Raw genomic sequence first — 25,272 nt, 5'->3', positions numbered from 1 at the left:
AATTCTTATCTCACTTAAAAGCGGACTCATCTTTATCAGGCAAGATATTTCAATACAGCTGTCAACATCAGTAATGGGAATGAAGTTCTTGATCTATGTATTTTCACATATGATGGATATAATGTTAATCAGTATTAACTTATTAGTAGTGAATTAATCCAAAATTATATAAAACTGTTACGATAAATATCAATACATCCTTCCACATCTGAAATAAGAATATCTTGAGAAATTATTGAAATATTTAGACATTACTGCAATTCTTTTAAGTCAAGCACAATACAAAAATGGTCATATAACACAAACCACATTTCTTCAGCCCTGCTTGTATATTGAAATGTTAAAAATAACATACCTGACGCTTTCCTTTTAGCATCAAGAGGTTGGTTACTTTGCCGAAAGGGAGACCCAAAGAAATAACTTCTGCTTCAGTGACATCACTTGGAATTTTACGAAGATGGAGGACACGAGAGGGGGAGCATGGAGATCTGTTGCCTTTAAATTTCTTGCTTTCATTCCCATTAGCTAAAATAATTTAGGGAAAGGGACAAGAAAAGAAGACAAACAACAAGATAAATTACACAGTGTAGATGCCAAAATCTAAAAGCGAGAGATTGTCCTCTCAATATGGACACTGACTGTTATTTAGAGCTATCTGAATTTTAAGGAAGGACAGCAGTCAAAGGAGAGTTTAAAGACCCCTACAACTCTTCCAGATTTCCAGTATATTTTTGAAGGCTTACAGACACAGGCCAATAACGAGATTTAGCTACTACCTTGAGTGATTTTTATTAAACAAAGCCTAGTATTCTGCAAGCTTATAAACTAAAATGTTCTTAAATGAAATACACATATTTATGAGTCATGGCACTCATAAATATTCTAGCACCTGCTACTTCAGTAAAGAGCTTATAAAGCTTAAAGAAAAAAATGTACTATATTGAGTGGAAAGATGTCATCATCACTCAAGTTACGAGAGGAAACAGTACTCTCGGTTACTATAAAGCTTTATTCCAGCAAGACAGATAGCCTTCACACCTCGTGTCCTAAGTTTAACTTTCCTAGAAAAACCCCAAAACATCAGGAAGAAACATTTGTATGCACTTGCTAAGTAACTTCAGATTTTCCTGTAAGTTTTCAATAAAGCCTAAGGCTGACAAGCAATTCACAGAAGCTATTCTGCATGAAGAACTTTATTTATTTAAACTGTTCAAAGTCCATACACCTTAAAATAGGATGACCTAAAAATCCCCAACAGTTACACTGTTGGTAACACAGATAATTCCTTCCCCATCTCCTTTAGAGAAAAAGTCTTGTCACGTCTGGCTTTTTCCCCCCAGAAGTTCTAAATAGTAACATGTGCCCCTTTTGCATTTTGAAAAAAGTGAAGAAATGGCATACTGGTTGGGGATGAGGTACATATTCAGTGTGTATCATTAGCAAGCTAAAATCATTTCAGAGTCTACTTTTGTCCCATTTCATAGAGTCTACTTTTCAGGTTCAAAAGAGACAGGATCAAGTCCTTTACTTTAAATGAAGCAGCAAATTAAACTTACCAACAATTTTGGTCTTAGTTTAAGGACAAGAGTTTATCACTGAAGCAACACTTTCTAGGTTCTGACTCACTATCACAAGGACAAGATAATTAAGCAGCAGCCAGAGCATTTTCTCCCTTGGTCTTTAGTGGGAGCTGGGAAAGTTTGTAGCTGGGCTACTCAGCCAAAGAGGAAAGCACTTGCTAGAAGAACTTTGGCTTGTGTACACAGAATGAAAATAATTATTTAGCTCACTAAGATCTACCAACTAGCAAACATTTATGTTAGTTCTAGGTGTTTTAGATCAGAATCTGACCTAAAATCTTACATACTGTTAAAATACTACTCGGTATAAGTCACTACTTATGCAGTAAAATACTACTCTGCATAAGTCATCAGTAAAAGCTATCATTCACTTTCATTCCAAGTACAAGAATCTGAGCTTCTGTTAAACCATGCTTTCTCCAGCTATAATCTGATACAAACCTTGAGACAGAGAGCTAATTGGCTATTTTATCTAGCATTTGAGTTTCAAAATGGTTTCAGTAATTTCTTAAAGCCTGCCTGTTGTTGTCATCACTTTAGAATTTTATGCTAAAATAGGTGAAAGCAGAAAACAGAAATACAAAGCCAAGAGAAGCCTTGTAAACATAGATAAATTTGGGGCTTGATCTGTATCATTACAATTAATACACTGTATCAATCAATATCAATTGAATTATTAATTATTGATTCATAATCATACATTTTTCCAAATKAGTAATTTCAGATCAGGAAACCCAAATGCATTTTAAATATGACTCCAGATAAAAAAAAAAATCCTGCTACAATTATATTAGTTTAACAGCTGCATCTCAATAGAGATTATGTAATATCAAAATAAAGTATAGTTATCAGCTACACTTATCAAATGACTAGACTTTTCGAGACTTATTAGAAGTCAGACACTTCTACCTTATTTTAAAGTTTAATACCATTTAGGCCTCTGGAAGTCACTATGCGTTATCAGTGGATATACTGGTAATTAACAACCCATGTGGATTCAGTACAGATTCAGTCAAGCAAAGGCCTCTAGTCTTCATACTGAATCAACTAGACAAAGCAGGAACTGAGATGTGTAAGCCAAAGAGGTGCAAAATCTTGAAAACATAAGACCTTAAGTTAGTTCCTCAGTCTCTTCCCCCTGCTTATTCCCAACTGGAAGTAAAAAATTGCCTGTGTGATGACCAAGTTTACGCAGCTATGAGCCACAAACACTACAAGCCCACATGAGCTCTGCACATCTCTGAAAGAAACAGTCTCAGGTTTCTCTGAGTACTCTCATTAATACTCTAAACAATGATAATTAATTAAGTCTYCTTTCATTAATTAAAATGAATTAATTCAGCATATAACCACAAAGTTCTTGGACAACCTAAAAAAACGGGACACAGCCTAGTTTCGGGGCTGGTAATACCACTTACATGTTTCAAAACAAAACAAGAACGACATTGCAGAGTTTACACATTAATTCTCCATGTTGTGTAAACAGCCACAGTTTCCTTACTCGGYCTCTGGCTAGTAACTCTGCCACCTCCCCAAAACCCACTGTGCTGAAGAATAATATTTGCATCTATGTGGCGAACCAGGTCAACAAAGCTGTCTAATGAAAAAAATTTTCCTTTTTCCTATTACTTCCCTTGCTAAAACTCTGCCACTCTCGTAACTCTACAGARAGATGGTTTGGGGATAAATTAGCACAAAAGCACCTAATAAATAAATCACAGGACTAYTTGCTGCTTAAGAGACTCTAGGAGCAGAGTAGAAAACAGGAAGAACACACCCCTTTTAGCAGGGAATCATCTTAGCTCTTAATCAGGAAAGCAAACAATGTGTCTTTCATTCCACCAAACTGGGACTGGTTTAGGATATTCACCTTTCGACTCTGTAATCCTCAGGAACATCTACAGTAGGCTACTTGCTTTATCACAATTATTGAAAATACAATTTGGCCTATTTTAACTAGCCAGCTTTAAAGTTTCTTAATACCAACACTGAATGAGGCTTCTGCAGAATCTGGTGAGACTTCAGGATCTGGTGAGGCTACTTGTGGACATATTAAAGAAAAAAAAAACCCTTTTTTTTTTTTTTGTTTGTTTTTGTATACCTGTAGCAGGAGTTGAATTGTTCATGGTAGAAGGCCTGTTAGTGACACCAGAAGAAAGAACTCGTCACGTCCAAGCTAAAAAACAAAAGACAGGATTAAAAGTAAATGATGTTATAGAGTAAGTAGCTTAATATAAAGGCTAAACAGCTCTTGTCATTTATTCTTCCTAAGAAAATTCCCTTTATATACTTATTATTCACTACTTAGCATGCAGGCAGCTTGTTAAGAGCTTATATTTCAACAATAACATAAAAGCAAGCATCAAGCACACAATTGTTTATTCTCTCCCAAGAGGCTGTTATGATGTTCATCTGTGTTACATTGATTCATATTATTCATTAGTATTGATTCATAATTACTTATGCTACTTCAAACAGCATCTGTTTCAAAAGACCAAGCCTAACAAATGGTAAGGAGCTCTGGGAGTGCAAGCGGGAGTAAACAGATAATCCTAAAGATCGGGCCTGCATTTGTGCCTCATCATGGTGGAACTTGAGCAAAACTTTAACTCAGCTCATTTTCAAATATATCTATTATTACACATTTTTAATCTAATCCTTATACTGACAATCAGTTGGTAGATAACCCTGGACATAAGTGATATTGAAAACCAAAGATTTTACAGCACTGAGAGTTTGGGGCTCTAGCCTACTAAGTAAAAAAGTCTGAGCACTTTAAGTTCTCCATCCACAAAACAGTACCTAGATGCCAGGTTAGTTTATTTAGCTACTGTTGAATTCTCTTATATGCCCTCAATCACCATCTTATCCATATCATAGTTCTCCAAATTGCCAACATACCACATACCCTCTAAAAGGCAGCTGAAGTTCCTTAAACTTTTACCACATTTACCCATAAAATTATTTAAAGCAAATATCCATTGCTTTGGTGGAAGGAAAGGTCCCTGGCCCCAGTACTCATCAGTCATGGCCCYACACTGTTCACCTCGCATCACCTTCAGAGCCCACCAGACTCGCTGAGAGATGGTGGAGCCCCCAGCTCAACATAACACACTGATTTAGGTTGTTCACCTCCTAAAAGATGGTGTTGAACAGTGGCAGGATCCACATCAAAGGAGAGAACAGAATCAGTTGCACAGAAGATGGGTGTAAAACTCATGCTTTCGGCAACAGCAAGGCATAATGCTGATTTACACTGGCTGTGGAAGAACACGCACAGTTTTTTTTTTTTTTTAATTACTTTGTAAGCAGGAGGTGTTGCTACTGAAGGGGGTAGTTTTGATCTTTTACTGGTTACAATAAACCACATGTTCCTGCTGCTTTCCTCTGGTTGGTTATTCACAGAACAAGATTATGACTAGATAAAAAAACGAGGATGTTTATCAGCCAAACTTACTGCCCATGAAGAAACACAAGAAATAATATCGGAAGCCAGAAAACATGTGTGGGTTCATTCCCTTCCCAGCTATCCTGCAATATAACTAGTAAAAACTTTCCTGGCCATGGACTAAAAGCAAAAATAAAGCTGATRTAAAAATGTTCTAGAAAAGCACACCGACAAATGAATACAGTAAGAGTTCTCACTTAAATGAGAATACAATGTGAACACGCTGAGAGAGGAGACTGGTAACCCATAAGATAAATCCAAAACAGATGACAGCATTCAAGCTTCTGAAGCAAGTCAACCTCTCTTATTCCATAGCTGGGAGAATTAACTTTAAAATATTCTAGAACATTATGAAGTACCTAACRTCATGACAAAGATTTACTATATAGTACTACGCTGGTAAAAAGCCTGGCAAGGTCTTAGGCATTCAACAAGTCCTGACAAGGCTGGGGCGCCAAGTTCTTGACACATAGGTGTTTCTTCTGGCACAAGAATACACTCACTAAAGGCAGCACTGCAGCTCTACCTGCATGCTGAGAGCACTGTACCAACTATACAGTGAATCTTCTTTCTTTCAGGTGACAGCAAAATAAACTTGGGGCTTTTTTGAAACTAAATTGCTCTATGATTTGTTTTTATTTATAGTAATAGATGTGTTAATGATTCCGCAGTTCAAGGCTGTACTCATAGCAAAATAATATAGCAACATCTGAAAATCAAAATCAGCATTCATAACAACTCTGTAAGTGAAATATTAATTACTCAATGAATCTAAATTAATGAAATCTATGAATATTAAAAATATTGAAAAAAGTTTTATGGAAATAAAACCACATTCCCCTSTCCCCTCCAAATCTCAATGGTAATATTGATATTTTGTATTTATTCAATATGAAATTCTATTTATTCTATATGGAATATCAATTCTATATTGATATGAAGAAAGATAATCCTCTTATCTTTCCTTATCCTTATGTAAGAGGATTATCTTTCTTCATAGTTRCAAATTTGCAAGTACTGTTAAATTAATTGCAAATGGGATATTCTCATCTACAAAAATGTGTTTTTTCTCKTCTTGAGCATTCTTTCTAGACTATCATTTTTTAGTTAAAGAATATGATTGTAACTCCTTCTTATGAGATAGCTAGAATAACCAATAAAGTAGTCCAATTTTAAAAAATAATAATTTTTCTTTCAYGACAAATATCTTTCTCCTTGTATATATTAAATTTTGGCACTCTTTTCTAGGAGAACCTATATGAAAAGATGAAAACTACTGTAGCAAAGTGTGTACAATCTGAAAAATGACATTTTCAGATGACATGTTCATAGCAGTAACAAACAGCTATTAAATATTCAGGAAAAAATAACCTAAATCTAAGGAATATGACATTAAACTCTTTTACTTCTTTGGTAAGCTATCTACATATCTGTCATATTACTTATGTTCCCATAGGCCATTCACAACAGCAAGATGTGAAACCTTCTTCCAGATTGAGGATTTATTATAAAGGGACTATTTAAATATTTTGGTGCCATTTCAGAAAGGCATTTCAAGGAAAACAAATAGCCAGTGTCGTATGCTTGTACGAACATGTCAGGCTGAAAAAGCCGTCACTTCAATACGTTGAAACAGAATTAAGTTATAGGCAATGATCAGAACCCAGGGAACCTCCCTGCCTCTGCTCCAAGCCCCCCAGACTCCTTGTCTCTGCAGGCTGACCATTAGCCACCCTGCAAAGATGCCTGTGACTTTAGCACAGAGGTTGCTATTCAGCAGCCTTCAATGCTCAGTGGAACCACTAGCTCTGTCATCCCTGCTATTAATTATTGAAGCTCCCTGCTGGACCTGTAACATGATACTACTGACTTTTTAGAAGCCGTGCAACAATAATTAAAGGAACAGTGGGGGATGAGGAAAAAAAAAAAAAAAAAAAGCAAAAAGCACTAGGCCTGTGATTTCATTAATGAAAAGTATACGAGTTTTTTAGAACACCTAATTTAGTATCAAATAATTAAAGCACAGAGGGACAGACATGCATTTCTGAATCTACTCTACTCACAGTTTTTAAAATTTAAGCTTTTATACCATAAAGATAGCTTATACAAGTGCTTCCCTACTGGCAAATGCTATATTGAAATTGGAACAATGCATGCTCACAAAAATCCCAAAACATATCACCAGAGCTTAGCACCTATTGCAAAGCCATCAGTTTCAAGAACTGCACACAAAATAGCATTCAGTCATCCTTTCTTAAATTTTCTAATAGGAAGTAAATAAACTATGTAATCTTTTCTGCATTTTCCCACTGAACAGCTGAATAAAAAGATTAATAATAACTATCCACACAGATGCATTTTGCCTGTTGCTTTCTTCTAAACAAGTATTTCTCAATTTATCACTATAAATTGTTCTTCAAGACAGATGCAACTGTATTAAATAACGAAACCCAAACCCAAAACACTTTCTAACACCACGCAAATGATAACAATGTTGGTAAATTACATCCGGGAGCTATGTAAATTGCAATGAGGTCCTTTTCAGCTCATATATGTTTGCCCTCCATGTCAAGAGCAAGASGGTGAAAAAGGAGATTAATTTTACCAAGCTATAGTGTTCATTCATCCTTTACTGAAAACGAGGGAGAAAAATGAGGGGGAAAGGGCATAAGAAAAGAGCTGGGCWGCGCCCTGAAATTCTGTCATTCACCATGCCAGTAAATCCATACATGTGAAGAATGATGTGTAATACCCACCYGGACCATCTCCCTTCCCTGCAAAGCCATCAGTTCATGTATGTGTATGATCAATAAAAAAAGCACACTGAAAGTTTCTTCAAGACGTTGCTTATAGYAACGTCTTTCAAGAGATCATAGCCAGAGTGCATCAAAACGGAGTGCCAGATCTTGGGTTTACAACCACTGCTTCAGCTAGCAGCAGCTCAGACAAAGGAGGCAGCAAGCTGCTGCTTCCAGGACCAGGGGGTGCAGAAGGCTCCGATAAGCAGTCCCATTTTGAATACATGAGCATTAGGTGGTTGTGTGGTTGCTCTGCAGGCATTTAGTCCTTCACTGCAATAAAACTCTCAGTGAAAGAAAAGCAGATTGATCAAAGCTTGTTCTACCCTATGTACATAGAAAATACATGCATTATTTCGGGTAGCAGTGACCTAGTTAATTACTTTTGGCCTTTCAAAGCTGACAAAAGCCCTTCTGAGAGACAAAAGGCCCAAGAGTCAAGGCATGCTGGACCAATGTTTTGAACAAGAGTGCTGTATGATCAGCTCAGCATCMCCAGCTCTACCCTGGACAACCTAGGATGTGGCAGGAGCAACTTCATTGACATAGGTATCTGATGGGTCTTGAAGCTTACCTAACTTCAGTTATTTTGAGCTCACTTAAAATAGTCAAATATTTTTCCTTTTCACAGCATTTGACTTAAGAAAAAAAAAGAGAGAAAACGTAATTTGTTTTTTAGCAATGTCAGAACTATATACTTGTTTTTATTTCATTAAAGTATTCAATCTAAGGCCTTTTAACTTAGGACAGACTACTGCATACTCATGTATATGAAACTGTTGTTGTAAAGTATCAGCCTTCCATAAATCTTCACAATTTTCCTTCTCTAACCAGGAAACTGAGGGTAGTACAGTAACAGTTTAGGCTAAGCAACACAGTCAAATTGTTCTCACACTATAAATCATCTTGGGAACATTGCTGTTACCAAGTTACCAAATTATCATCTTAAAAAGTTGTGCTCAGTCTCCCTATAATTCAGTCTATCAGCCAGATATTTTAAAAAGTAACATCTAAAAAACAACACAGAAGCAATTTATATTTTACAGACTACATATTATGTCTTTAGAAGGATTTATGCTCATTTTAGTAATTAAATTGCTTGAAGAACGAGGAATTTCAATAGGCAGGTATAAGATTTTTAAATGTGAATTCAAGAATCTTATTTTTAAATCTTTAAAGGTTTAAGTTGATTTAACATTTGCAGTGTGACTAAATTTGCCATGGTTTTGAGATTTGTTGAAAAAAGTTCAACTGTGTGTCAGCTATACAGCATTTCATCTTGAAACTCTTCCAGGATATATCTGAAAGTCAAACACACTAAAAAATGCAAATATTACATATATATAAATATTACAAATATTACATGAGTATCAAATAAAATCAAGAGTAGGAAAAGAGTCCTGCCCATTTCCGGGTACACCAAATAAAGTTAAGACTTCTCAGAGCTGACAATTTTATAATTTTTCTTACATTTCACATTCTTATTTTAGTTTGCCAGGCTATGTAGGATTCTCGGTCTGAGTTTGTATCTGCCTACACAGCATTTTAGAATCTGCTTGGAAGGTTTATGGAAGTTAATTTGTCAAATATCTTTTATTAATTTCACAACACCAGTGAGTCAAAATCTGGCTGATGATAAAAAGACACAAATTTTGCAACGTGTTTTCACATGAACATGCTAAACAAAATCAATATACTAAGAAAGTCTGGCAGTATTACAACCCTGCTGTAAACTGTACTCGTGTAACTGACATTATAGTTACTAATTAAAAGCAATGTGAAATAAAAAGAACCTTAACTTGTCAAACCTGCAATAATTTCCTATGCATCAAGATTAATTAATATAACTCAGGAATTAAATAAAAAGCTCATCCCACAAGCTTTGCAGCTTTAATTGTATTTTTAAAGCAGAGGAACCCCAGAGAGAATGCATTAGTTAAATCACTATCAGCTTCTGGACCAATGAAAGAAACTTCATCCAGTCTGAACTCAGAGAAGGATGAATCTAGGCAAAGGGAAAAGAAAATAATTTTAAACAAGTCATCCAACTTCATTGCATTTCCAAGATTGTATCTGATTAACAGAAGAATCAACAATTATACTTTACATACTTTAACTGACATTTTCATTTAAGATTCCTCACTAGAGAAATCAGATGCTGCAGAGAAACCGCTAATAAAAACACTTGCGTTAGGATATAGCTGAAGTACAAGAAGGTATAATAGTACATTGACTCTTCTAGYACATTTTCAGGTCTCTCATAATGGCAGACAACCACAATAGCAACTTCTGCTTCCATAGCTACCTGGCAAAGTAGGTCATGATCTTCCCATTTTAAATATTTGCCTTGCCACTACTGATAGATGTTCTGAAAATACTAAACAGACCAATTGCACACTGTTTTGAATTGCACTATATAGGGTTCTAAAACAAACCCATATTCTCGTCTTCAGAATCACAGAATCATCTGAGGCRTAAATCCTTGTCAGACTTGGACTATAAATTAATTAAGAAATACCAAACTCAAAAGAACAAGTAGTACAATTTAATATACACAGAAGGAAAAAAAACAGCACTGCCAGAAATAAAATAAGTAACTTAAAGTGTTTTTCAAAATTTTGCATATAACCTGTTTCACTAGAGCTAGAAAATCAGAAATCAGACAGCAGAGATCTTCTCATTTCTCAATTRCAAATAGAGCATCCCTTCTCTATTTCCATCTTACAATATACTTTGTTAAATCTATTTCTGCCTCCTCCCCAAAATAAAAAGGCAACTAAAAGATATGCCAGAATAAATACAAGTTTTTATTAAGCAAGGAGCTAAAGAGGAACACAAGGCCTAGTGACAAATGGTGCTTCTTTAAMTGAGTGGTAACTCAATCCAGCTTTCAATAATTTAACCAAAGTACCACCAGCTTTTTCTCTCAAAGGCAACTTGCATATATCCTTACCAACATTAAGGCCTATAATTTGTCTACTTGTTAATTGTTTTCACAAGAAATTGAATTACTACATTCAATTTTAGGGAAGAAAACTAGAAAAAAAAAAAGCATGCTTAAAAGCATTTTAATTGCAGAATATGGTCTTCAAAAGATGTCAGACTTAAACGTACCAGGAAAATCCATATCTAACAATGTTACCCAAAGTTATTTTGGGTTATGTTACCCAATAATCTTATATATTTTAAAGACTCATAAGATTTATTTGATATGACTAAATCAGCAAGTAACTGAAATAGGTAACAGCCATCTGCACCTTAGATAAACTTTCCCAATTTATTTGACACTGACACTGAATTTCCTGATGCAATTTCTCCAACACTAATACCAACTCAGGCTCTTCTTCTGATGGATTTCCACTTTACCATTTTGAACTAACTAAATGAAGCAAAATAATCCATTATGTTTGTAACAGAATCACTGACTGCATCTGCAAAGCTGAGGCCATGGCTCTCCAGCACATCACAGATGATATATTAGCATGCATTAACATATTCCTGTGTTAAGTTAGCTAAAACTAAAAAGAAATCCCATGACTTTCTAAAGAAGCAAYCACCAAAAAGGTCAACAAGTTAAAATAAAATTTTTGCTGAAGGAAGATGTGGTAATGCAAATTTAGGTTGATTCATGTACATGCTCTCCCACAGCCAGGTGATCCCGCAGGCAGAGCTGTGTGAATTCCCTTTAGCTGGAGATAGCTGTGGTTTGTCAAGGTAAAACATCTTTCAAACTTCTTGATCTTTGCTGGCTGGTGGACTACACTGAGCTGTTGCACATGATTTGTGCAGTGAGATGCTGGGCTAATATTTGTGTGCAGCTTCTGTATTGTGATTGCTACTCTTTACTTTTTGTAACATCTACAAAACTGTGCTTTAGCTAACAAATCAAAATCCTTAATTATTGCAGAGCAACGTACTATCAAATTGAGAGCCTCCAACCTTAGTCTAACTAAGGTTGTCAACAGAAGGCCAATACTGATTCCAACTCTTGCTCTTCACTTCCATTACACAGGTTGATTGCATCATAAACACCACCCTCTGCAACAGTTTCCAGACTACTACATACAGATTTATAACAATGATGAGTAAGATTAAAAGATGAGCAAGGAGGTGAAACAACGCACTCAGGCTCCAAAGAGAGAATATATCATACCTGACAAGCAGTATTAAATGCAAACCTGCACTYACCTACCACCATGATCTCTGCTTCCTGATTGGTATCTGGGTGCCTGCATAGTTCTGCCATTTCCACTTAGTTTTGAAGGATGCTATTCAGATACTCCCTATGGTTTGGGTACTGTGCAGTGAACACTCTCTTTAGACACCTTTTTCTGTCTACCACTGTGATTACTGAGGTATGATAGATGTGATCACCAATTATACACACAGTAGCATGAGTTTCACGTTCTCACAGAGGTGGAAATGAGCATGTTCTGTCTTCCCATCCTACTGCTCTATCTACATATAATACACAACCACTAATTGGAACAAGACTCATTATGAAATGTTTCTCTCTAAAAGACGAGATCCTGAGTTCTGCTACTTAAGCAAAAGTCAAAGTGGGAGGTTTCTGTACATACATTCATTCTGCTCYGGTTTACTTCCAGTATCTGACAGTTACATCTATTGCTTTCTAAAATTTCATGTGAAATAATATTTTCTCAGCCTTTAGCTGCTTAAGTGCAGGCATAACAATTACTTGACTTTCCCTTCTGTTTCAAATAATTCACCTTCTTGACATGACATCTTGGACTTCTTTTGTCATATTTTCTTTAAAGAATATTACCAAAATCAATTTAATAACTAGGCTTAGCTGTTCCTTTTAGCATTGCTGCTCTTCAGACGATCATCCTCCAAAACCATAAAAACAACTACTGGGTCTAACTAAGATCTAACTGGGTTGTTATAGCTTGGTTCTAATTGTCATTGCTGAAACTGGTTCATTTAGTATTAACTAGGGATACATTCACCCACTACWAACGTCTGAACTGTTTCTTTACATTTATTTTTTATAATTAGAGATTTTGCTGTGTCTTATTGCATTTCCTGTTTTTCTTTTCTGATTTCTAATAATGTTGGCAATTGAACAAGTTGGATCTACTTTTCTTAAGAACTGGGAATAAYATGGGGTATCAAGTCAACTCCATGTTCACCTGTTCATAATTCTATGATTTCACTTTTGAAATTAAAGAATGAAATCTGCCAGTAGCTTTCAGACAATTTTTTAAAATATATTTACTATCATGTTTTCAATAGCAGCATGGACTATCTATAAGTCTCCAGCCAGCCCAGAGTTATATCTGGTTTCTATCCTATTACTCCGAACAAAAATCCAAAGTGCTTACTATGCATCATCAAACTGGTAGTTAAAGTGTCCTTTGGGGTTTATTATCTTGATTGTTTATCTTTTTTCATAAATGCATCTTTTTAATAAAGTATCCCTAGAAAATCCACTCCTCTTGCCCACTAATCAATATCCTATCATCCCAGATGTCTGATGTTTAATCAACAACAATAATTCCTTTTATGTTCCTAGTCTAGGTCTTTGCTGATGGTGGTGTTCTGAGCAGCGTGGACCACCTGACAGTTGCTGATTTGTTTTTCTGGTATTCCTTCTCTTCGAGATATAGGCATCCACACTCATAGCTACATGCTGAGTTTTTCCAAATTCCATGAGGAATTTTTCCTGCAAGTCAGTCATCTAGTTGAGCTTTCCCCATGTCAGTCAAAAGCAGTTTTCACTACATGCCCCAGGCCCAGAAGGTGTTGGCTACTATTCAAGAACTAACCAGAATACAAGTATAACCTAAGTCATTTCCTCTGTAATGCTACATCAACGACCAGCCTTTTGTCTTTGGACTGTTATCTTTTACCTTCATCTACCTTTATCACCTGCTGCATGGGACTCCAAATTGCAGCTTTTCATCCCTCCCAAATGATAACAATTTAACARGATTGATCACTAAAGAGGACATGTTGTCAGCTGTCTTCAGGTAGCTTGTCATATTCACAGGCTTGATGTGTGACAATAGGTGAGGTTCCTCTCTAGCTCTTGGGCAGAGTGTGTGGATGGAGGCTTCTCAAGGACCCCGAGTTCGCTAGTAGGCTTGTTAAGGCCTATTAGGGAACTCAGGGTCCTGACAACATCGTTCCTTCCTGCTTGAGTTCACATACACAGTGCACAACCCTTTGTGTCTGCACTGTCTCACTGCAGAGAGCTCCCAGCCAATGAGCCTTGCAGGTATTTAACCACTGGCACCCACATTCCAGCATCATAAAATCAGGTTTGTAGGTTCTCTCTTCTTTTATAGTCAGACTTTAGGTCAGTATTTAAGGGTCATATCACTTCAATGTCCTACATCATTACTATTTTGTTCTCAGATCCTCTCCCAGTCTTGCAGAAACTGCTGCAAAACGGAATCTCTCCCACATGGATGCTGGCAGAGGAAGAGATAAGATGCATTGCCTAGAGCACAGCCACACAACCTTGAGGAGCAGGGGGAAGAAACAGTAGTCAAGCAGCAAACAATCTTTCAGCCTCCCTCCCCTACTACAAAGAAGCTTGTTCTTTTACCAAGGATGTCCCAGACAGTGTTAGGAGTATTTGCTAGACTACACAATGGGAGCTGCCAAGTGATTACACAAAATGCAGCAGGGAAGGTATAAAAGCGACATTCCATTTGTTACTGCTTCTGGCTTGAGAAAAACTCAAAATGTTAGAGCTATTTTATACACAAAATTAACACTATTAACATAATATCCCTAATAGCAGTACTAAGCGCACTTCTCGCCAGACCTCTGCCCACAAAAACCCATGTCCTGGACCCACATAACTAAGCAAACTAACTTTGCAGCTGCAGGCAGACTTGGCATTGAAGACATTCATCAGCAAGTGCTTCTACACTACAGTCCTCTTTTCAAACTCCAAAACCTCCCTTAGATCACATCTCTAACCTTCCTTTTTAATTAAAGGTGTGTTTAAGGCCAAGACAGAAACATTAATTACTACGCAATATCTGGATTTGTGAAGGAATTTCCCCAGTGAAAGAGCAATTATTACTGCAAAGGCCAGGGCCAAGTTACAGAAAGGCAATTGTCTTAGGCTTCCTTTCCTTGCTGAGGTGAAAGCAGTTTATGAGAGGAGAGAGCACCTTGCAGACTGTCTGATCTCTACTGGTAACTTAAGATTTCTCCATACAAAATATAAAATATTTTCAGAGAAATACATAGGTTATGTATTGTACTGTACAATGTTGTACACCTGTACATATTGTACGTATGTAACTTATAATATCAAATTCAAATACACAGAAAAATAACTGCGTGAAAACATGAAGAGCAGAAGAGAATTTTCTACATTTGAGCTCAAACTGACAGACTGAGTCAGCTTACCAGCAAGAGGAATTTCATTATTTCAAAACACACCTGGGCAAAGATGCTTGATATTTTAAATAGAGACTTAATTTCTAAAAGTGTTCTAAAACTCAAAGCAAGAATCATACACTGTCTATCTATACTTACTGGATGATGCAGACACAGAGTTCACTACCACTTAATGTCTGCAAAATTGTATGAGAACAGTAACAATAGGTTATTCCACAGAATATTAATTTATCTTTTATTCAGTATCTTATGTTGAGGACATGATGTAGCTACCATCAACCACACAGTAGCAATTACTGGTTTTCCACTGCTTTCCCTTTCTAATCCTCTAATAATTCCTCACAGGGGAAGTTAAGCATTTGCTCTTGCTTTATCTTTTACTGCCTTTAATAGAATTAGACACACACTTTCCTTTAGTTTCCCACAGATTTTGGAACTATAGTTTATACAAGTAGACCATTTTAGTACCATCAAGTATATACACATTTATGACACTAACTTCAGAAGGGCATCTTAGCTCATACCAATCTACTCAAACCGAGTAGAGATAGTAGAGATCAGCAATCTTTCATCCCTACTACTGATCTGAAAGACAAAGAAGGAAGTACTACCTATCTTTTTAAAGAACAGCACCACACAATCTTAGTAACTCATTTATGACCCTATATCACCATTAACAGAAATATTTAGGCAGTAAGGCTACCCAATAGAAGCAAAAGGAGAGCTGAACAATCCAAAATCTCAGTAAAACTGAGAAATAGTCCCCAAATTAACAAAGTTAAAACAGACAAGTGACCTGCAGAGCAGTTTTTAATGCAAGACTATTCTCTTCCTCTTCCTGATGGACTGTGTTTAGATAACAAAACAACCGTGTTCCATGCACTTCAGCACTTCCATTTTAAGCATAATTTATTAGTAACTGTGACTTTGGAAGATTTGGTGACCTGCAGAAGACTCCAGGAGGGAGCCAGACAGATTACCAAAACCCTGCTGACAGATTTATACAACATTCCACATACCACTTCAGCTTTTGCTGAAGCTGAATGGACACATTTGAAAATAATTTATCTGAAGGTCAGTATGATGATTTATATCTTGTCTTCTCTGTTGCAGTGTACTGCTATCTTATTCACATCTGCATCCCTATAAATATATTAGGGTCAATGCGTAAGTATATTAAAAATATAAAGCCCAAATATTGTTTAACCAAGTGAGATTTCCACATTTCTCCAAATCAATGGAGAAATGTAGAAGAACAGGAGAAATGAAAAAATAAAAGGTACACCATTTCCATATCAAAAGCTTTCATTTGAATGAGGTGTAGAACTTGAATTTGAATACAGTGTAGAACTGCACTACCATCTAGTACAGTAGAGATGACCTTGGCAATCCTGTGTCAAATCAGGCATCAGACTGACAGTTTGCTGTTAGCTTAGAGAGAACAACAATATTTGACTGACTTTTACTACTACACTTCTACTCACATCAAATCAAAACTAAAAATCTACAGTAACACTGCATCCGGATGCACCGACATGCTTATACTTCTTGGTGTGAAGTTTAAGACTGAATAGAAATCAACACAACAACCACTATCTGTTCTATTAAAAGTGCAGCTTGATGCACTAAGTCCACAAATGCCTTCATGATCAGACTGCACAGGACACAATGCTGTCATGATATATTCCATGCATTTACGCTACATACAGAAGAAAATCCTGAGGGAAGAGTATTTTTCTCTTCAAGTTATGTATGTCTTACCAACATGCAATYTGAACATGAATATTAGTAAAATAAACTACCAACAAAAATAACACTGAATGCATGATTATTGGGAGTTACAAGAAACTTCAATGAACCAGAAACATGCATCCTGAAGGAATGAAATGTTTTCACTTAACTAAGGTGTTAGCTAATTATAAAGAATATATGCACAAGTCTGAACACTCCACAGACCAAAGAGAGTGCAAAGACAGAGTAAGAGCTACCTTTTGAGACTTTGTACCAAAAGACAAAAATGAGATGGCTTCTTTTTAGCATTCTCTAAAATGCTAAAAATTATAAATCTAAAATTATTTAGATTTATATTATAGCCAATAATGTTGTTGTCTAACAGTTTAAACAAAACTTTTACTAATAAAGCAAGGATGAATTATTATGCATCCTTATTATTTTAACACTTAAGAGGAGATCAAACTTAACTTTCCTTGCAAGCCTAACAAAGCTTTCTATTCCTACGGAAGGCAATTTAAACAAGCTGCTTTCAAAGATACTGCTTCTTTCAAACAATCAACAGTACACTAAACAAAAGACTTAATAAAATTTTATTCTAAATTCTTCATGAGCAAGAGTGCATATCTGTAAATAATTACTACCTAGAATGAAATTCTGTGAAAAGTAACAGAACAGCATTTGCCTGTAACTTAAGTCCTTTCACTTGAAATCACAAAGCTAAGTACAATGTGTTATTATGTACTGTTCTGCATAATTTTATATTTCACTGTTCAAGGGTCAAAAAATGATTTTATGACAACACTCAGAGGCTTAAAAAAAACACTTCAAAATTATAAAGTGTTTATAATGCAACAGATTTAGCTGAATTAATGTCACATTCGCAGAAGAACATTTGTAGCATACRGTACTCCAATCCAACTGTTCTGTTAGTGCTACCAGTAAAAAATAATCTGAAAAACGTCATTTAATGGTACCATAAGCTACCAGTATGTCTTGTGTTTAAGAGTTTGAATATAAAAATATTTAAACGGACTAAAGAAGAAAAGGAGTCTTTATGGACAAACCAGTTGACAAAGTTATTATTGACAGAAAGAAGAGAAAAATAAGAGCAACTAGATATGAAAGGAACAAAAGAAATCCTACCTCTAAACTGACTGACTATAACAACACTATAAAAAAAAAAAAAAAAGATGAGAAAGTGGAAAAAATGAGAGCACAACATACTGCAATCATGGTAATAAAAAAGTCAGCATGGCTGTTAAAATACGTCTGGTAGGATCACAGTAGTTATCAACAAAATTTCTCTTCAGTTTCTACAAAAAAACACTCTCCATTTTTAACCCATTTTCCTCTGAAAACACAAAAAGGAATAAGCAAGATTCTGCTATATAGTATTTCTCAGCAATTTTGTAGGAGGAAGAAAATCTCCTTTTGTTGTTTCAAAATCTGTTGTTCTGCAAAATTATATTCTATACATTTCATTAAAAATTTTTTCAAAGCTTACTTCRCTCTCATCCAGAAAATACCACATATGAGGCTTCCAACTTGTCCCTTGACTGACAGTTCAACATAATAGCATTAAAAGACTTTCAGCTTATTTAAGATACTGATAAAGGGTGCATGACATAAACAAAGTACTTAAATAAGATCTGATTATTTTCATCAAGACCCACAATTTAGTATGATGTTTCTAACCATGAGCTRAAATCAAAATTATTGCTCAGTACTTTCAGGGAGACTAGCGCTGTATGTCAGGAAAAAGAAATATCATCCCATCTTATTACCCATAGTTTTTGTCCTTTTTCTCTTGTGTTTTGCTCCCTGTCTTAGCTGTGTTTCTTACCAGTTTCTTACTGCGCGAGATTCTCTCAGGCAATGGTTTTTATTCCTCAGTCCAACCTTGCTTCATCTGTTGGAATGATCGTTAATAAAATAGTCACAGTTAGCATCATCATTTAGAATAAAGCTTCAGAGCTATTAACATACTAGCTGTATACATGAAGCCATCATCTCAGATGGTCTGGAGACACAAGGCAGCATTAATAAACTTCTTTTTTTTCATATATACTTTTCTTTGTACCTGGAATGCTTACATATTTTGTTTAAATGAATGCTGGATCTTTCAAGAATATTGGGACACGCTCTTCTCCTTCCTAATTCTCTCCTCCAAACATCACTTTCCATATAAAATGTAACTTAACTGTTAAGTTAACTTTAAGTTTTAATATTGCCTTTTTGCTGACAAGCTATGGGATGAATGTGATCATGGGAAAGAAAAGCTATGAAACAAGTGCAACTCCTGATTTTACATTTTGTTAAATGTTCTCTATGCTTTGCAATATACTAGTTAGTACCTTTGTATTGTCTATACTACTAAATTAGATTGCTGTTGTTACATATCAAATATATTATGTCATTCACAGATCTAGAAAACAGTCTAAATTATATTCTAGTCCTCGAATTGCAAGTCTTGAGAAGTCTGGATCCTCCTGAAACCTTGCTTGTTTCTCATACTGTGTTATACGAGCCCTGCTTGTATGATCTTTTGCAGTACATACTGAAACAGCAACTAGGACAATAGCAAAGAGCTCCTTGCAGGGAACAGTGCAGCCAGCACTATAACCTACATTTGTCACAGGTGTGCACTAAACATGTCTACCTGTAACAACAACAACTATGGCTGCAAAGTAGAGTTCACAAAGCCAAAAAAATGTCAAGGAAACTTAATCTTGTTTCTCAATGATTTCACAAAGATCTTATTTATATCATTACAGTCCAGCCCCAGATGCACTCCCTACAAATAGCAACTAGCAACTATAGCAGAGGTAATAGAACACCACAGCCTAATCTGAGCACTCTCACATGTCTGAGCATTTACACGTGTCAAATTAGGAAATCCATTCACTTACACTGATTTGAGATCTACTTTACATCTCAGTAGGATAAAAATTAGTAAATGGTACAATTCTACAATTTCCTCACAGAAGAAGACTTAACAACAAAGTTGCTTTCAGACTATTTTCACATTTTTAAAACAATTTTACATTTATATGCATTTTTTTCTATTTTTAAGGCAACAAAGCCAGTGTAATTGCAAATTACTCCAATGCACTGCATTGCCAAATAAAACAGTTATACAAGAAAAAGGGGAAAATCATATATAAACATTCTTTTTCAATGACCAATGACTATATGACACTTTCACTCTACTACCATTTAAAACAATTATATTTTAAGTAATAGATAGCTTTTCATCTTAAAAATTGGACTACATAGAATTATAGAAATGAATGCATTTTGCTTATCAGGATGTGATGTTTATCCTCACTGACCTTTCTATTATAGCATGAACTCCAACATCATTTAAGCTGACCCTGTAAGACTGGACAATGTTTTTCTTTTATCTACACAGGCCCCACTTTACACTTGCCCATTCCCTTTAAATATTTGGCTGTCCAGAGGAGAAAGACTAAGCAATAAGACTGTAAAAAGAATCTAAACACTGYAAATGATTATGCATGTCTGCACTTTGCACTCATTTTCTGAAACTGACCAGTACTATATGGTGAAAAAGCATTTATATGCCTCTAAGAAGACAGATAGCAGAGAGAAATCAAAAACAACAAAAAAAAGCCTCTGCTTTTGAGCTCAAGAGGTTCTGTGCACGTGATGAGTTTTGTACAACGCATTCAATATCAAGCACTAACTTTAAAAAACATCACTGCAGACTTCAAACTTAAAGTGYTCTGGGAAAGAATAGGGTAATCAAACCGTAACAGAGAGAGAAGAGATGAAGTTGGAGTTTAGAGTTTTCTGGTGAGAAAGGGCCTAAATGAAAGCTCATCTGTCTGCAGAGAGCTGGTAGAAGCTGGTTAGAAGATGAAACTGGAGAGACTAATAAATAAGAACTAGTGAATTCATGGGGAAAAAAAAGAAGATGAGAAAAGAGTGTACTATTTTAAGTGGTAAAATGAGAAAATGAGCTATCAAAAAATATACAGAAGTGGCACTGGTAAGAAGTCTAGCAAGTTGAGTAAGGCTTTATTTTTCTATCTAGCCTAACAAAAACAAAGTGGATTATGTATAACTTAATGAACTAAACTAAGTAAGTTGGCAATATAACAAGTGACTAATATATGCAAAATGATCTTTTATTTTGCAGAACATTTTGGGTCACAGTTCACATGCATGCCAATGGGCATACAAGTTTTCAGATGAGAAAATGTCACTAGTTAAAAGGTTGAAGACTTATAGGGGCCTGCATCCAATAAAGAGTTGAAATTCAGTTCTTGTACTCAAAAGCAACCCCAAAAGTATGCTCTCTCCATACGGTCTTTTCCATAAATCCAATACACATTTATTAAGTAAGCAAGAATCAAAATTGGAGTACTATTATTAGCCAAATAACTGCAAAGTGCAGTAGAACAGGTCTGCACTGGCCTGTTCTTCAACTAAGTGAAGTTATTTAACATCGTCCTCAAGCACCACTGCACATTTAGTCACCATGACATCTGAAGATAAGAAAAGGGTTACCAATCCACAGTCCTTACATATCCACCATACATGGGTCATCCGCAAACCAGAAGGATTCAAAAGATTTCATTTTTGCCCATACCCAACTGAGCTATTTTTGGATCATCCTCACTTTAATGCCACACAGGTCTCTGTATTTAGTAATCACAAAATGGTTGAGTTTGGAAAGGACCTCTAGCCAAGCCCCGTGCTCCAGCAGGGACACCTGGAGCACACTGCACAAGGCATCCAGGTGGGTTGGGAAGATCTCCAGAGAAGGAGGCTCCACAGCCTCCCTGGGCAGCCTGTTCCAGCGCTCATGCTGCTGGCAACACTCCTCCTGCTGAAGCCAGGATCCCATTGGCCTTCTTGGCCACAAGAGCACCCTGCTGGCTCATGGTTAACTAGTTGTCAATCCAAACTCCCAGATCCCTCTATACAGAGCTCCYTTCCAGCAGCTCATCCCCTAATCTGTCTTGGTGTCCGGGGTTATTTCTTCCCAAATTCAGGGCCCTGCACTTGTCCTTGTTGAACCTCATGAGRTTCCTGTCTGCTMAACTCCAGCCTGTCCAGGTCCCTCTGGATGGCAGTGCAGCCCTCTGGAGTGTTGCCCACTCCAGCTAGTTTGGTACCATCYGCAAACTTGCTCAGGGTGACTCTGTGCCCTTGTCCAAGTCACTGATGAACAAGTTGATCAGCACTGGTCCCTGTACTGATCCCTGGGGGACACCACTGGTCACAGACCTTGTGTGTGTAATGTTTTGGTTAAATGGTTAAATCCTAGTAGGGACTGCTGACCCATTTGCTTGTGGATTTGTGTGAAGAGGGAGTAAGAAAGCAATCATTATTTCAATTTCTTTGCTTCTAGTATTCACTACTGAGAGAGGACGGCCTGCCTTCTTGATTTTAAGTTCTACTCTAATGCATCATGTCTTTCTATGAATAAGAATGTCAGCAAGTTAAATTATATGCAGCACAGTGTGATTAAGAAAATGAATTGCACTAAAGGTTACAGATCAATGGTTGAACTACTGATTCATGGGAGCACTCATTCCATTGGCTTTCACAGGAAATTAAGGGTGCGGCTTCCTCACCAGTTTAAGCTGATCTCTGRCTGCTGTGAGAAGCACCAATCACTCCCCTGCCATGGGCTCTCACTGCTCCTCCTGCACTGATTAACAGCTGCCTGGCAGCACGGTGCCACACTGACRTACTGCAATGCACCAGCAATTTACTGCAGCGCACCAACACGCCACAGCTGTGACACATGTAAGGAGGGATCACACCTTTGACCACAGCACTGAGTTTGAAGAGCTCTGGCTAAGGGGGAAACGGACAAGTCAGGAAAGAGTGGTAAGAATAGGAACAGTTCTACCTTTTTACCTGCACAACTCTATACATARGAGTATCAAACACGCCTCTTACTCTAATGCAAAATTTATTTTCACAGTACACTTGCTGAAACAGTGSGGGGGAAAGGGAGCACACCTCTTTCAAATATCTCTGTAAATGTTTGGGGCACAAAATGCAATTCGAAGTAGAAAACAGTGGTGAAAAACTGAAAGCAGAAAAAACGAAAGCAAGAGTGCAGTTCTGTACAACAGAATATTGACTGAATATAAAAGAAAGAAATAAGAAAGGTACCTTGAAACAAACTGTCAGAATCGCGACCTGTGGAAGAAAAGGGRAAAAAAAGATTTAAACACACGAGTATTTATCACTTATCACCTCTAGAAGTGCTTCAGTTCACACAGCAGTCTCAATTTCTCAATAAACACTTCCTCATAAGACTCAGCACGCATAAATAGCATCTCCTCCCACAGGATATCTTAGCACATTTGTCTTTCTTGACTATAAACCAGTACCACAACCAACCACTGATAACTAGTAAGGAAGTAACAGAAGTGACTTGTAGTTTGTTATTTCTGAATTTTGGACAAAATCAGAAGATTCCCATTTCTGATAACACTGGATGCTATTAGTKAGGAAATGCTTTTCAGAAAAGTTAGAAAAGTTTGTTCTGGGAACAACTCATAAGGAGGGATGCTCAAGCAAGGTCACAGGCTTAAATTCTTTCTGGACTTGCAATGGTTATTTTTCAAAGTCACATAAATCACAGCGGGTTAGAAACAGATACCAATCAAGGAACTATATGTAGAAAGCTGGGCTACATAACACAAATCCAGAAGAGAATTATAAGACAGAGACCTAAGTGCAAGTGATTAGGGTATTCYTAAGAGACATAGTCTTGTCACAGCTGAAAATTTAATCTGGTAATGGGATGGATGAATTTAACTTTGAAATAGAAGTTAAGCTACTATTTGGCTACCAAGTTTTTACTCTTGAATTTTGTCTTCTTACTGACAATAACTCTCTAACATCAGCTAAATAAAGAAGAAATACATATTTGGTGTGTGTTTGTCAATCAACAGAAAATTGTAGTTCATACTATTAGCAATTTATATCAGCCTAATCGGTTTAATTTGAACCAAAGGTCTTCATTATTGAGTGTCACAGGAGGAACTTAGCAACTCARAGCATACTCAGAGATGCAGTACCCCCCAAAACCTTCTTCTTCATTACAGAGACACAAAAGCTCTACTAAGGAAGACTTTTTTTGAAATATATCAGTCACACTAACTTCTGACTTGCCTTTAGTTTCCGCCTGTCAGCCAAGTTTATGATGAGGGCTCTAKTTTTTTTAGTTTTTTTCTCACATTTACACAATTCAAGCACAGTGCACGCTTTGCATTTCCTGTTTGTACTGCACACTGCAGGGCTGTCACCCACCTTTAGTCATCCTTAGCACTAATACTCAGGGCCCTGCACCAAMAAATGCCCTCTCCTCTTCCCCCCTCTCCTCTCTCAAATAGTAAAAACTAAGTTAGATAAATGAAGAGATTGCACAAGAAAGTCATTGTACAAATTGAACGATTTGCAAGTACAAATCTGAAAGCTGGGAAGACTACAGGACCCACATATTAGAAAAACAAAAATATATCCTCAAAAGGTTTCAATTAAAAAAAGAAAAATGAGTCCCTCTTAAGCACACTTCATAATTAAAAKGAGCTTTAGCCCAATGTCCACTTCCTTATGTCTCTTTTGAAGGTTTCTTGAAGCGTCCTTTCAAGGCAAATACGGCACACACGCGCGTATATATTCACTGTATGAGAAGGATCCCTCCCATTTCTAAGAGAGGCTCCTGCAAGGAGACACTTCCCAGCGCGGCGCTCTTTTCCTTTCCTCAGCACTTCCACAGCAGCGCCCTGGCCCATCAGCCTCGCCAGCAGCCGCGAGAGCTCCCCGGAAAGTTTGCGCTGCTGTGAGTCATGGGGGGAAAGAAGAAAGGAAAAAAAAAAAARAAARRAARRAAAAARGRRRRAAAAAAAAGGAGAAAAAAAATAAAAAAGCAGCAGTGCGAGAAGCCCCGGGAGCCGGAGCGGCGGCGCGCGGAGCAGGAAGGGCCTCTCGGCCGCGGCCGCTGCCCTCGCCGGCCGGACGGCGAGAGCGGCACCGAGCGGCCAGAGCGGGCGTCTGGCCAGCGCGGGGAGACAAGAAAATCAGAAATAAAGCTTACTGGTAGGAAAGGAAAAGAAAGGAATCGGAGATGAAACAAGCTATCACCAGCGATCAGACTTTTTGCTCCAGGAGCGCGCGGCCGCTGCTGCCCGGGAGCSGCCGTCCCGCCCGCGCCGCCGCAGCCGTTGCCGTTGCCGTTGCAGTGGCCGTTACCGTTACCGTTGCCGTTGCTGCCGCCGCTGCGGCCGCGCCGCGCAGAGCCGCCCGCCGCGAGCACCTGGCGGGGCAGCCCGCGCCG

General features: G+C 37.1%; 1 protein-coding gene across 4 annotated transcripts in view; it reads right to left on the bottom strand.

Moving 5' to 3' along the window:
* The window catches only part of PTBP3 (polypyrimidine tract binding protein 3), a 42,835-nt gene extending 17,626 nt beyond the window's left edge, over window positions 1-25,209 (bottom strand). Inside the window, exons 1-5 of one of the 4 annotated variants that reach the window (XM_026040784.1) lie at window positions 25,194-25,209; window positions 23,100-23,126; window positions 18,787-18,852; window positions 3,682-3,756; window positions 356-525 (exon numbers count right to left, since the gene is read on the bottom strand). In XM_026040784.1, coding sequence (XP_025896569.1) covers window positions 356-525; window positions 3,682-3,706 — 195 coding nt within the window. In that variant the 5' untranslated portion in view covers window positions 3,707-3,756; window positions 18,787-18,852; window positions 23,100-23,126; window positions 25,194-25,209. Of the gene's footprint in view, window positions 1-355; window positions 526-3,681; window positions 3,757-18,786; window positions 18,853-23,099; window positions 23,127-25,032; window positions 25,056-25,079; window positions 25,132-25,187 lie in introns of those variants that run through there. The other 3 variants (XM_026040785.1, XM_026040783.1, XM_026040786.1) reach the window with 3 other exon arrangements.
* Between the last annotated feature and the right edge of the window lie 63 nt (window positions 25,210-25,272).

Source organism: Nothoprocta perdicaria, unplaced genomic scaffold (assembly GCF_003342845.1).
Source record: "Nothoprocta perdicaria isolate Ctin4 unplaced genomic scaffold, notPer1 scaffold_266, whole genome shotgun sequence".
NCBI lineage: Eukaryota > Metazoa > Chordata > Aves > Tinamiformes > Tinamidae > Nothoprocta > Nothoprocta perdicaria.
Note: the sequence above shows the minus strand (reverse complement) of the source record. Positions and strands in the feature narration are given on the sequence as shown.